Raw genomic sequence first — 14470 nt, 5'->3', positions numbered from 1 at the left:
TGGCCAATTGCTCCCTTATTTTATGGGAAATGATCCAAGTAGAGAACAGATGAGGCAGCATGACCCCTTCAGTGCAGGGGAGGCTAAAGAGGTTTGAGTGAGTAAAAATAAAATGACTCACCAGTCACTTTCGCTGCTGAGAACATTTATTGGAATCCCCTCGTGTGTTTGGCACCTGCCCGAATACATTTGTTACCTGTGACAACCTAACTCCCTGCAAAGTCCAAAACAGGCAACAGACACTATAACCAGCACACTGAATTCAAAGAACCATCCCCTTTCCACCTCAGTAAGGGCACACTGGCATTTGGATAACACAGCTCGAAGACTGATACACATGCTACTGTATCACATAAGGTTTCATTTTAACTGGTCCTTTCCAGGGGGAAGATGGAGACAAGGGGACTGTTTGAAGACTGTTTAGCACGCACAGGGAATCAACTAAGGAGAGTTCTGGGAATCTTCCCAAGGCCAGCCTACTGTCAGCCACAAGCAGAGCACGAAGCAGCACTGCTTTCCAAACTGTCTCAGGGAGCATGAACTTGCTCCTAATAAGCTAAGACTTGATAGTAGGTTGCAAGATAAGCACAGTATACAAAGAAATATATTGCTTTTGGTTATGCAGCATAGGCCCAAGCAGGCTTTGTCAGCTGCTCAGGACTGTTGAACAGTTCACCAATGTATGACTGAAATCCAGAGTAGGGACAGTATCTGCTTAGACGTTTCTATGCCCCTCACCTGGAAGCTGGCATAGTTTTGCAGCCAGTGTTATTGAAGAACAGTCCTTTTGCTGTACACTTACATTGTTTACCAGGTAGACACCTCGACCCCTGGAAGAGGCTACAGGCTTCACTATCCATGGGCCTCTGTCCTTAGAATAGGTATCTGGTGAAAAAAAAAACCAGCACAAGTCTGAAGCATATTCCATTTTGCTTATTTGCAGTGGAGCAAGAATCAGGAACGTTGTCTACAGTAAAAGCTTTAGAAAACTCCATGAGGAGGTAAAAGTCTACTGTTTTGATGTCCTATTTTACCCCTTGGGACTCACTGCACTTATTATGGCCCCTCCCTGAAGCCCCTCCTGCTGCTCCGATAGATTTATTTCTCTGCCCAATGCCTCCAACACTTTGGCACTTCTTGCTTCAGTACTCCCAGATATTAGTCAGGGATATTGTGAAGTTGATGATCAACAACACTGTGCACAAAAAAAGTCTCAGTTCTGGAGCCTTAACCCCGTATCAGCTTCCTGAGGACTTATGCAGGCATGGAGTAAACAGCAGAGTAGAAATTATATAATGAAATCATGTAGACCTTTTCCATTGTCTTTCCAGCTCCCTCTAATTTTGCTGTCTTAACAACTGGCATGATCAACAGGATGGAATATTAGAAGTAAATCCCTTCCCTCCACCTAGCTTTTTTGCTTTAGGTCTGGGCATCATCAGCCATTCACTTACTGCAGAAGTCCTGGTATTCTGTCGGCAGGATGAAGGTCTGAGGTAAGATATGGAACGTCTTGAATCCATGGGCCAGCTGCATACGACTGATGTTCTTGTATAGTCTGTCCTTTCGTGTCAGCTCATACGACCTGAAGTTCCAAAACAAGACACTGTATCTACTTTTCCCAACATAAAAAAAACCTACAGCAACCCTTTATTCTAGTTACCAAAGCATCTGTAGCCCTGTCTGATGCCTAACATCTAACCCTAACCTGCAACTACTCTTCAGTTTTACTGTCCCTGTCCTATGGCCATATTAATATCCATCCTCATTTGTAGTACCTCTTGCACTTCCCAAGACAAACTAAAACACAGCGAGCTGTTATAATGGTGTTTGTGAACTTCAGCAGGTGACATATGACTATCTCTGTGACTAAGAGCCCAAAGCCCCGAATACTTTACTTATCAAATAAAGAAAAAAAAAAAGATCTAAAAATCCAGTATTTGGACTACAGACAAGAACTTCAACTCACATACTATCCCCCCAAAACCCCAAAGACCATTTAGAATGAAGACAGCATGTGGCACAGGCCCAGTGCATTGGGACTTTACAGTATCATGTATACTCTATTCTTTTTAGAGCTATCTATGTTCAGATTTTTGCAAACCATCACAAAGATGTTCAGCTAAATATGATATCAAGGCCTTACCTAGGGAAATGATTGACTTTTTGAATATCTGTAAGGGAACGCAGCAGGTAGGGCTTCAAGTGTGATCCTGTCCACATGAGATTATAATCGCTGCTATTAGGGTGCACCTAAAAAGCAACATAAAAACACCACACACATAAAAACACAGAACCATTGAAAAGGACCACCATTTTTCCTGCAGACTGTGACCTTATGTCTATGAGACCAAAGCAATTCTAGTTGAAGACAATCTCCTCTACTACACTCTTTAATATTAGGGCAACTCTAGCCAGACTCCTGTCCTAAGCCACTGTACAGTGGTGCTGGGATATAATCATGTCATATTTTTCTAAACAAACTTGGTGTTTTGTTCTTTTTATAGACTCTTTAAACCCAATTTGTAAAGTGTTTTAGACTCCTTCAGGAAACTTGTGAGACCAATCCCTTAACTTGGTGCTATGCAGAAGAAAATCCACCATACACACACCTCTCTCAAACTGTCATTAGCTGCATATAAGACATTCTTTAGAGCAAGAAAGGTGCTAGAAGAGAAATGTGAAACATTACATCAATGCTTCTGTGAGCTCACAAAGGCTGAGAGATTTAAATTCTTCAGACCTTTCCAAGGGTGTGAGATGATGCTTTAAAAGCAAGAAGAGAAAAAACATATGACCCAACTTCAGCATCCCCTTTTCCCTAATTTTGCAGGCTTAAGGCTAAACGGTACTCCTCCTTTGAAAGAACAAGATCACAACATATTTCCTGTCTGACTAGCTGAATATGTCAAAAAAACCCTCAAGGTCCACAGCAACTTCCTGGTTCTAACCCTGCAGAGTGAAAAGAAAAAAAAAATCCAGAACAACCACAAAACACACACAAAACCCTCGAAAACACAATAGTCATCATCATCATCACTACCTCCCAGTCCAGCACATAACCAGATTTGAAGTTCGTTGCACTCACCTCATGGAATCCGTGGGCAGCCAGAATGCTTCGAACCAGACGGCTGTCTGTTCGCACAATCTTATAGGACAAGTGGTAGCGCTCTGTTAAGAGAACGAGAGAGATGATATTAGAGTCTGCAACTAGAAGAATAAATCAAGGTTACCTATGCTACCAAAGGAGAGAGAAAAGCACCATAGGACTCAGCACAGTACAGCTGCACTTAATCCACAGTGGAGTATCCACAGAGTAGCAGCACATAACAGGCAAAGGATGACAGGAAATGCCTGTTCATCTCTCGGGGCATTAACTCCAATGATGGCACAGAACTGACCTACACCAATCCTTAGGCATAATATTGCTGCATCATTGAACCCTTTTGTATCAAAATAAAACACAGGACATACTAACAAATGCCCAGATTATTATTTTTTAAAAAGCTCTTTATATAGACTGTTTTATAACACTCCAAACTTGATTTCAGTTCATTCTTCTCTACTGAAGATTGGTATTCCTAGCTAAAAGTAACCATGCCATATGCCCCTCATTGACATGACTAGCTTCTGTGATCACTTCTTAGATCTTGAAAATCCGAAATAAAACACTGAATTTTTGTTCACATCTCATTCACCTGTACTGATCTTCCAATAAATAACTGCAAAAAATAACAGATAAAGTAAATAAAACAAGGAAAGAAAAAGAGATAACCACTGTCCAAGCAGAAAGTCATAAAAACAAAAGCAGTAAGCAGCACTGGAGGTATAAAATAAACAGAAAGCAAGTAGTAAGACTTGAGGCCAGTTGTCATACAAAAGGATGTGGCAATCCATAAAAGAGTTCAAAGAAAGGAGGCAGAAATTGCAAAGCTAGAATACAGAATCACTTGGAAAAGGCACTTTACAAATTGGTTCAAACTGAGAATAAAAAGATGAAGATTAGATTAAACCTCAGGAAATACGTTCTACCAGTAAAAATAAGTCTAAAGAAAAGAGTAAGAAGTACCATAATCTGCGACTGGACAAAGCTCAAGGAAATTTAACAAATTGCACTATTCAGCAGTAGACTTGTGGAACCATGAAAAGCCTCTACCTCCTGAGAAAACGCAGAAGAGACACCACACTCCAGTTAAGATACAAGTTACAATTACCATCAGCTTCTGCCACCATTCAAGTATGTTTTTAACTCACATGAAAAGGATCAGGAGTTCCCACACACAAATCACCTTCTCTACCCCTTACCCCAATGAGCCAGAAGCATTTCTGCTTTGACAGGATATTAGAAATGAGGGCACCAATTACCTAACAAAGAGAGAAGCAAGACAAGAAAGAAGTGTCAGCATTTTCACAAAAAGCTGAGTAGATTTTAGCTTTTCTCCAACTCAGCACATCCAGAATGAGTTACCAGCTATACACACCTGCAAGTACTAACTCTCACAATCCAGAGTGACTGCTTATAACAGCTCTGCCTCTTACTTAGAGGCTCTCCCTTATTTGGCACTAGACAGGCTTGCTCTCCTGACTCAAGTGCTGCCAGAGCAGCAATCATTTTGCTTATGGCCTTACTCACAGTTGTGAGGCTGTAGATGCAAAGATTTCTTACTACAGTTTACTACGGTTCTTACCACTGTGGGGCTGGCTGTTTTATTTCCCAGTGAAACTCTCTCAAAACTCATTGCAGTGATTGATTTTAAGTTCCTAACTACAGCGTAGTAAATTTATATTCTGGTCATAAGTTCTAGCACGGCCTCCAAGTTTGACTTGCAGGCAGACAATTCCAACTCAAAACACATCAAGACCCAATGGAGAGACAAATATAGACACCTGTCACAACCCAAAGATGTTACAAACATTCAACAACTGCTCAAACATTTCTGAACATCTTGGTTCCCTCCCACCACATCCTCTTCCCCACCACAAAGAGAAGGGAACACCCAGGTAAGAGACTTCTACCTCATGCCTTCAGGCCAAAAGCTGGCACACAGTTGCACCCACCTCCAATTAGGCGGAGATAGCTGTCCTTTGTCAGAATGGCTTCAGCGTGGAACACCAAGATAGGGATCCGCCTGCAGCCACCACCAGTCCACCTGATGCATGGATGATCCCTGAAATGGCAAGACAGTCAGTATAAGAACTGCTGAACCCAAAACACACAGCAGTTACTTACAATGAGGACACGGCAATTCTCCATGCTTGCACACGCTTGCCCACCTAGCCTGTGGGCAGGACACAGGCAAACACACGGTGGGAAAATAACAGAAGATTGGCATGGATAATTGTAAACACACTCAAGTGACTTGCAGATGGGACATAGGAAAATACATGTATCATTTTAATTGTTGTCTGCTCCTGTGCATTTAACAAGTAGAACATCTGTGTTCAGATAACAAAGACCTGTGACAGACTGAGAGGCACCCTATCAAACATGATTGAGATTCCTGCCCTGCTGTGGGAAAGATCAAAGCACAGTGGTAAACTACGCTTGCACGAATCCACTAAAAACAGGTGCTAACAGCAGGTTCGATGATCCTCTAGCAAGGACTGAGCTCCACGGTGCCTGCGTCCCCACTTGTGTCTCCCTGCCCGGGTGCTGCTCCAGGGATCCCCTGGCTGGCTGGCGAGGTAACAAGAATAAATTTACTCTTTGCATGTCAGCTGTGGTTTTGTGGCTGCTCCTGTGCCCTGCCTGTGCTGACTCACACATCTGGCACAGTCAGCAGGATCCAGGAACAAGCATGCCATGGCTGGCAAAAAAGTTGGGGACTGGAGAGGCTACACTGATGACTCCTCATATTCCAGGACAGCCCAGTTCTGTACGCTGGACCCCCATGGCCACTTTCCTGGCTACATTGGCTCCACCAGAAGCATGGTCTGAAATAGATGACAGGGCAGTAGTTGCCTCCCAGACAACTGAAACAGCTACGCATGGATTGCCATGGAAAGTGGCATCACATTCTTCTCACAAGTAAGGAGGGAGACTGGGATGGTTCTTAGTTACTGGTCTTCAAGCTCTTGACTGTGAAATTGTTGCATTACAGAGTAAAATGAAGGAATTGGAAAAGGAAGTCAGGGCTTTACAAGATGCAAAAGACATCGCACCAGAAGTAATTATTACTCAAGCAGAGCAGTGCCATGGGTTGCAAGATACTGTAAAATGGTTGAGTGACTGGCTGTGTGGTGTTTAGGTTGCTGGCCAGGCTTAAATCTCAACAGTTCTTTTTGGTGCCCACCAAGATTAACACTAGGTTTGCTTGGAACGCACTAGGTCAAATTAATACTTGTTATTGCTGTTTAGCTATTAATTGACAGGCTTCTGTGCTCGCCACAGGGCTTTCTTGACTTACTGTATGAGTCTGGTGATCATTAGTGGCTGCTTTTTGCTTTCTCTGCTAGCTGTACTGCTTATCACCTTACTCTGCTGTGCCTGGGAACATTTTGAGAACCGCAACAGCTCATGCATTGATTACAGGATTCAATTCAGACAGGGTAGGAGTAACGAGAAGTATCAAAATGCATCTTTTGAGAGGAGTACCTGCGCTACTAAACCCCTTGATTGCACCACCAGTCACAAATTCTACTGGTAATGTAGGTGCCCCAGAAAACACCCTAGGGGAAACTGGGGCTGTGACTTTGGGACCACCTGTGTGGGTCATGAATAAATGAAAGCCAGCAAATCTGAAGAGTTACATCACAGATGACAAAGAAACAAATGTGGAATGATCTTGTATGAGCCGGTATCCCACAATCAGAAATACATGGGATCACAACATCAGAAATGTTTCACTGATGGCAAAAGTTAGCATCTACACAAAAAAGTCGACTGCCCCTAACCTCACCACTAATTCTGCACCCACCTTCCACCTCAAGGCAATGAACCACCCAGCAAATGCCAAACCAGTAGAAATGAAGGTTTGACAAGTCCCCCAAAATTGCTGTATCCTATGTGGCCTGTTCAAAAACCAGACAGCACTTGAAGAATGACTGTAGAGAACTGAATAAAGTCACCTCCCCACTTGCAGTTATGGTACCAGACATGGCTACTCTTATAGAAAAAAAACAGCAACAATTTACAACCCTGGAAGGAGGTGATAGATCTTCCTAATGCTTTCTTTTTAATAGCTATTACATATTTACAAAGCACGTGCACATAACCATACTATTTGTATGCAGCTACATTTAATGGCATTACGTAGGCCATGAAGAAAGATAAAACAGGGTCAGTGGGCCTTGAATACCTGGGAGGTTGATTAAATGGACCCTCCTGCCCCCATCAAGGGGGTGGCAATATGTATTCACTGCTGTGCATACAGTGTCAGGACTGTTTATTGCTAAATCCACCAAATACACTAATCAACATAGCACAACTGAAACATTAGAACAACTCATTCTCTCCCAAAATATTAACTACAGGGGAAATGGAATTGTTTACACCAACAGATTGCATAGTGGGACCAGGACACCTATTAGTCTAGATGTGAAGATACATATAATAAACCCTGAGAATGCTGTATGGTTCTGTACCCCAGCTTCTCCTCTTATTTTACATCCTCTGTTGATATCAGATTCTCGAGTTCTTGTACTTCAGGTATCTTCAATGAATACCAGTGCCTTATCTACAGGAGGTAGCACTGGAAAAGTGCTATTGGTGTTGCAAACCCAACGTCAAATTGCAGTTTGATCTGAAAATGTGCAAGCCATAGCTCTTCAACCTGTGTGGGCAATTACCCCACATAAGGTTATCAAACCCAGAGTAATATTAGCTGAACGAGCTGGAGTAACAGCATGTCTATTACTGGAAGGAGACAACACCCCTGTTTTCCTCCTTTATCACAAGTTGGCTTGTCCTGCTTTGTAGTCTTGTACTACAAGCATGTGCCCTGGATACATTTTCAAGAGATCAATATGTAAATACTTGGATTTGGTTGGCCTCTACTGTAACTAACTCATCTGCCTTTTGTATTGACAGAAGATTAACAGCTGCAGAACTCTTGACAGCATGTTGACACCAGCTGGAGTGCATGGAGCTCTGCCTGGGGATGGATGAGCAGCCAACTGAGAGTTTACGGGTCAGGATTAAGGGGAAGGCAGAGACAGATGATGTTGTAGCAGGTGTCTTTTACAGGTCACCCAACCAGGAAGTCTAAGCAGATGAGGCCCTCTATAGACATATAGGAGCAGACTCACATTCACAAGCCCCAGTCCTCACGGGGTACTTCAACCACCCCAATACCTCTTGGAGGAACAACACAACAGGGCATAAGCAATCCAGGAAGTTCCTGGAGTGCATTGATAAATTCCTCCTCCGAGCGATAGAGGAACCAATGAGAAGAGGTGATTTGCTGGACCTTGTTCTCACCAGCAACCAGGGGCTGGTGGGGGGTGTGAAGCTCAAGGGCAGCCTTGGCTGCAGTGACCATGAAATGGTGGAGCTCAAGATCCTTAGGGCACAGAGGAGGATGCACAACAAGCTCACTACCCTAGACTTCAGGAGAGCAGTCTTTGGCTTCCTCAGGGATCTGCTTGACAGAATAACACATGATAAAGCCCTGGAGGAAAGAGGGTCCCAAGAAAGCTGTCTAATATCCAAGGATCACCTCTTCCAAGCTCAGGAGCAAATGCCAGGAGGCCTGCATGGATGAACAAGGAGCTCCTGGACAAGTTCAAACACAAAAAAGAAGCCTACAGAGGGTGGAAGCAAGGACAGGTATCGTGGGAGGAATACAGAGAAACTCTCCAAGCAGCCAGAGAGCAGGTTAGGAAAGCTAAAGCCCTGATAGAATTAAATCTGGCTGGGGACATCAAGGACAAGAAGAAAAGCTTCTATAGGTATGTTGGTGATAAAAGGAAGACTAAGGAAAATGTGGGCCCTCTTCAGAAGGAAACAGGAGACATTGTTACCCAGGATATGGAGAAGGCTGAGGTATTCAATGACTTTTTTGCCTCAGTCTTCACTGGCAAGTGCTCCAGCCACACCACCCAAGACACAGAAGGCAAAGGCAGGAACTGGCAGAATGGAGAACCACCCACTGCAGATCAGGTTTGGAACCATCTGAGGAACCTGAAGGTGCACAACTTTATGGGACCTGATGAGATGCATGCACAGGTCCCAAGGGAACTGGTGGATGAAGTGGTTGAGTCACTGTCCAGCATATTTGACAAGTTGTTGCAGTCTGAAGTTCCTGCTGACTGGGAAAGGAGAAACATAACCCCCATTTTTAAAAAGGGAAGAAGACCCAGGGAACTACAGTCCAGTCAGTCTCACCAGTGTGCCCAGCAAGGTCATGGAGCATATCCTCCTCCTGGAAACTATGCTAGGGCACATGGAAAACAAGGTGGTGATTGGTGACAGACAACATGGCTTCACTAAGGGCAAATCATGCCTGACAAATTTGGTGGCCTTCCACAATGGGATTACAGCATTGGAAGAGCAACTGATGTTTTCCACCAGGACTTCTGCGAAGCACATGACTGTCCCACATGACATCCTTGTCTCTAAATTGGAGACATTGATTTGATGGATGGACCTCTCAGTGGATATGGAATTGGCTGGATGGTCACACTCAAAGAGTTGCGGTCAATGGCTCGATGTCCAAGTGGAGAGCAGTGACGAGTGGTATTCCTCAGGGGTCAGTGCTGTTTAACATCTTTGTTGGCAACATGGAAAGTGAGATCGAGTGTACCCTCAGCAAGGTCACCGACAACACCAAGATGTGTGGTGCGGTCAACACACTGGAGGGAAGAGATGCCATCCAGAGGAACCTTGCAGGCTTGAGGGGTGGGCCTGTGCAAACCTCCTGAAGTTCAGCAAGGTCTTGCAAGTATAAGGTCCTGCACAGGCATCAAGGCAATCCCATGCACAAATACAGGCTGAGCAATGAGTGGATTGAGAGCAGCTCTGCAGAGAAGGACTTGCAGGTGTTGATTGACAAGAAGCTCAACATGACCCAGCAATGTGCACTTGCAGCCCAGGAAGCCAACTGTATCCTGGGCTGCATCAAAAGAAGCATGACCAGCAGGTCAAGGGAGGTGATTCTCCCCCTCTACTCCACTCTCATTAGACCCCCACCTGGAGTGCTGTGTCCAGCTCTGGGGCCCCCAACATAAGATGGGCCCAGACCTGCTCGAGTGGGTCCATAGGAGGCCACAAAGATAATCAGGGGGCTGGAACACCTCTCCTATGAGGAAAGTCTGAGAGAGTCGGGGTTGTTCAGCCTGGAGAAAAAAACGGTCCAGAAAGACCTTATAGCAACCTGCTGGTACTTAAAGGGGGCCTACAGGAAAGATGGGGAGGGACTTTTTATCAGGGAGTGTAGTGATATGACAAGGGGTGATAGCTTTAAACTGAAAGAGGGTAGATTTAGATTAGATGCAAGGAAGAAATTCTTCACTGTGAGGGTGGTGAGACACTGGAACAGGTTGCCCAGAGAAGTTGTGAATGTCCCATCACTGGAACTGTTCAAGGCCAGGTTGGACAGGGCTTTGAGCAACCTGGTCTATTTAAAGCTATCCCTGCCCATGGCAGGGGGGCTGGAATTGGATATTTAAGGTCCCTTCCAACCCAAACTATTCTATGATTCTATGTTTCATTGGCATGCCAACCCCAGTAGCTATATTACAGAATTATATTCTAAGTGGTTTTTACATTAATGTTCCTCATTGTTATTTTTTCCACAGCAGGTAACAGCTATACACCACAAAATATTACAAAATCCTTGGCAGTGGACTATCTCCTCCTCCGACATCATAAGCACTGCTTCAATTTTGAAGGCACGTGTCACTTCAGCATAACTGATTAATCGGCCAGCATAGAGGACAACATTCAACATCTCCAGGACATAATGCATCAAATGAAGCAATCTACTGGTGGTGCCTGGCTGGCTGACTGGATTAATTCCTTGATGGGATGAGTGGGACAGATGATTCAAAGCATTATGGTACGGATATGTTTATTCCTTTTTCTGTATGTGTTTATTGTGTGCCTCTAAATTACCCTGCCCTACATCCCACAAGTCCAAATGGACATCTCCAGCTTTGCCAGCCTCAGCATAGGTGGTCCCTTGAACAAGTAGGTGGAATATGGGAAAATAACGGAAGATTGGCATGGATAATTGTAAACACACTCAAGTGACTTGCAGCTGGGACATAGGAAAATACATGTATCATTTTAATTGTTGTCTGCTCCTGTGCATTTAACAAGTAGAACATCTGTGTTCAGATAACAAAGACCTGTGACAGACTGAGAGGCACCCTATCAAACATGATTGAGATTCCTGCCCTGCTGTGGGAAAGATCAAAGCACAGTGGTAAACTACGCTTGCACGAATCCACTAAAAACAGGTGCTAACAGCAGGTTCGATGATCCTCTAGCAAGGACTGAGCTCCACGGTGCCTGCGTCCCCACTTGCCCAGGTGCTGCTCCAGGGATCCCCTGGCTGGCTGGCAAGGTAACAAGAATAAATTTACTCTTTGCATGTCAGCTGTGGTTTTGTGGTTGTTCCTGTGCCCTGCCTGTGCTGACTCACACACACACACACACACTGGACACCCTTGGTACTCAGCTATAAAGGGAATGTTCCAGATCATCTTCTTTTTGGGTTGGTCTTGCCAGCCTAAGTCAGAGTTATCTTTAATTTGTATTTATTTTACTGAGCATAATTTGGGAGAAACCCCACAAATTTTCACAGTTATAGTTCCCTGGATTTATAGCCTGAAACAGCATCTATAATTCAGGGTAAACCATAATTGCTGGTATCCACACAACCAGACCTTACAATGCAGGCTCCAGTCTCCAATTTAAGAACTGCAAATCAGTGCATGCTGCCTGTTTGTAATCCCCGGCTCTGAAGTACACATAAAGGCACTCATGAAGAGTTTGAGACTAGAACAGGCTTGGCTCAACACAACGGATAAATACGTGCTTTCTTCCTCTTTAATTTCTGCCAGATGAAGTGGAATGCAAGCCCAGAATTCAACAACAGTGCCCCCAGCCAGCCACTCAAGTTACAGGTTCCAAGATACAGGGATCAGTTCTGTCCAAAACAAGACTACAGTAGGAACTACCATCTTCTCAGATGAATTAAGGACACACACACAAAAAAATTAAGATCTGTTATATAAAATACGAAGATCACAGAGAGAAAACGTGTCAACCTCCTTAAGTAAATTAAACTCAGACTGCTTATTACTCACTGCGCAAGGAAGTGGAACCATGAAAAAGTTAACAGAAAATAGAGACTGAGGGGTTAGAGAGATACATCTCTCTCTACACAGACAAGAAATATAAAGATGGGCAGAGATACACAGAAGCATTTGTCTATAGAATGTGCAAGAACACTGTCTGCCAAAGGTTTGGAGAAACTACAGAAGGCAAAACACTTCTTACACTTAGAACACAGAAACAGAGATGAAAGGGCAATTTTCTGATGCTAGGACAAGTAAGTAATCTTAAGTGTAACCTTGGTCCTCTTAACCAAGCTATTACCATTGTCACCCAAACAAATTAACTTCACAGCACTCACATCTGCTTCCACCATGTCTAAATAAATAAAAAAATAAAACAACAACAAAAAAAAATGAACTACTGGGGTATAACTAGCTGGAAGAAACCCAAGAAGCTTCCAGAATTTACACTACAAGCCACAGCCTTATATAAGTGGGAAATGAGCTGAGGCAACAGGAGGGGAGTTTATGTTAAGCCTGTCCTGAGGATTTGCAGCAAGGCTCAATCCTCCAGGTTACAGTTATTCATTCCTAGCATGATCCTTGCCCACTTGATGCAGACACACTGTTACAATTATGTTCAAAGTGAAGGCACTTCTGGACCTTTCCATCCAGGAGGGTCTGGTAAATCTGATCCAACTATTTGGTATGAAGCAACTTTTCCTCTAAATGCCTTAAGTCACTGCAGTTTGCAACTGTGCACTGAGTCACAATACGCACCCAAAAGAAAACAAGGAGGACATATTAAAGGAGGTCCAGCTGAAATGAAAAAGGGATTGCACTCTGGGAAAGAACAAGGGAGCAACTCCTTCACAAGCAAGGATAAAAGAAGTTACTGAACGCAGATGGAACAAACATACAATTGTAAGTAATACAAACTCTAGGAGTTGAGTTCTCACAAGACAGTTTTTAAAAAAGGACATAAAACACCTCATATCAGCCTACCGCACAGTAGATTTCAATTCTCCACAGCAAAGTAAAAGCTAAAACAGAATATTAAACAAAGGACATGCATTTCCTTAATTTTCTTAAACATCAGCAAGAAAATTCCAAGTTTAAGAACATGTCAGGAAGAAATCAATGAAACTACAAACTTTAGAACAGCCAAGGAAGAGCTACACCTTCAACCCCGATGAATATGGTGGTCTTTTAGGCTACAAAAGTAGGTAGCCTGCCCACAGGCTTAAGGCCCAAACCAACCATCTTTCACTTCATAGGTAGGAGGAGCGTAAGGAATGCAACTGTCTTTTCAGATTAGTACAAATCCTGCAGGAAGCACAGGGAGATAGCTGTAGTTAAGAGGGTTTTTTCATACTTACTCTAGCCCATCTACAACTTCTTCCTCCTCCTCTGAGGATGAGCCAGTTTCCTCCAGATCTCGAGCCATCCCAACTGGCATTTCCTCTGGGAGTTTTCATACAGCCCTGTCTCAGTAGCCTCTGAGACTCCTTCCTGCAGATTCAAGGGATCTTGCAAGAGCAGTTACCTACAATAAGGATTAAGAGCATGAACGATAGCTGAGCAGGACAGTAAGAGAAAGGAGGTAACGCACCTCCTGTCAATACATGCTTCTCACAGGACTATCAACAAGCTTGCTACAGGCTGTAAAACACCTCCTAGCCACAGGAGCATAGGAAGAAGCATCACTTTCCAGCACATTATTCCCCATCTGCCCGTGAGAGTCATTCAGAAGCTTGCCTCTGCGGCGCGTCCCTGCCCTGCCCTGCCCCCGGCCGCAGAACCGCAGCGGGCTGGCCAGGCCCGGCGCAGCCCAGCGGGAAACGCCTACTCCTCCCCGGCGCCGAGACTCCGGCGCCGCCTGGGGTCAGCCACAACCGGGAACAGCCCGCCGGCCCGGCCGCGCCCGCACGGGCGGCTAGAGGCCGGCCAGGCCGGCCTGGCCCGCGGCGGCCCCAAGAGAAGCGAGAGCGGCGGGGAGCGCCCGAGGGGCCGCGGCTCCCGCCCCGGAGCCGCCAGCCAGCCTCTCCTCAGCCTCCGCTCCCCGTACCTGCTCCCGCATCTCCGCCGCCGGCGGGGCGGGCGGGCGCGGCAACCCGGCAGCCGCGGCCCCTCCCGCCGCTTCCCCGTTACTACAACAACCGACAGACACTGGCCCCGCCCCGCCCGCACTGCGCAGGCGTGCCCCGCCGCGTCCCAGTGCGCAGGCGCAACAGTCCCGCCGCGCGCT

General features: G+C 45.0%; 1 protein-coding gene across 5 annotated transcripts in view; it reads right to left on the bottom strand.

The window, feature by feature from the left end:
* The window catches only part of TTLL5 (tubulin tyrosine ligase like 5), a 146612-nt gene extending 132216 nt beyond the window's left edge, over positions 1-14396 (bottom strand). For 3 of the 5 annotated variants that reach the window (XM_033008589.2, XM_033008590.2, XM_033008592.2), the window contains exons 1-7: positions 13952-14283; positions 13602-13768; positions 5059-5168; positions 3089-3171; positions 2147-2253; positions 1455-1585; positions 803-885 (exon numbers count right to left, since the gene is read on the bottom strand). In XM_033008589.2, coding sequence (XP_032864480.2) covers positions 803-885; positions 1455-1585; positions 2147-2253; positions 3089-3171; positions 5059-5168; positions 13602-13681 — 594 coding nt within the window. In that variant the 5' untranslated portion in view covers positions 13682-13768; positions 13952-14283. The other 2 variants (XM_042791291.1, XM_033008591.2) reach the window with 2 other exon arrangements.
* Positions 14397-14470: the final 74 nt, after the last annotated feature.

The sequence above is a fragment of the Tyto alba genome, unplaced genomic scaffold, assembly GCF_018691265.1.
Source record: "Tyto alba isolate M040663 unplaced genomic scaffold, T.alba_DEE_v4.0 Super-Scaffold_18, whole genome shotgun sequence".
NCBI lineage: Eukaryota > Metazoa > Chordata > Aves > Strigiformes > Tytonidae > Tyto > Tyto alba.
The sequence above is the reverse complement of the archived record's forward strand: the minus strand, read 5'-3'. Positions and strand labels throughout refer to the sequence as shown.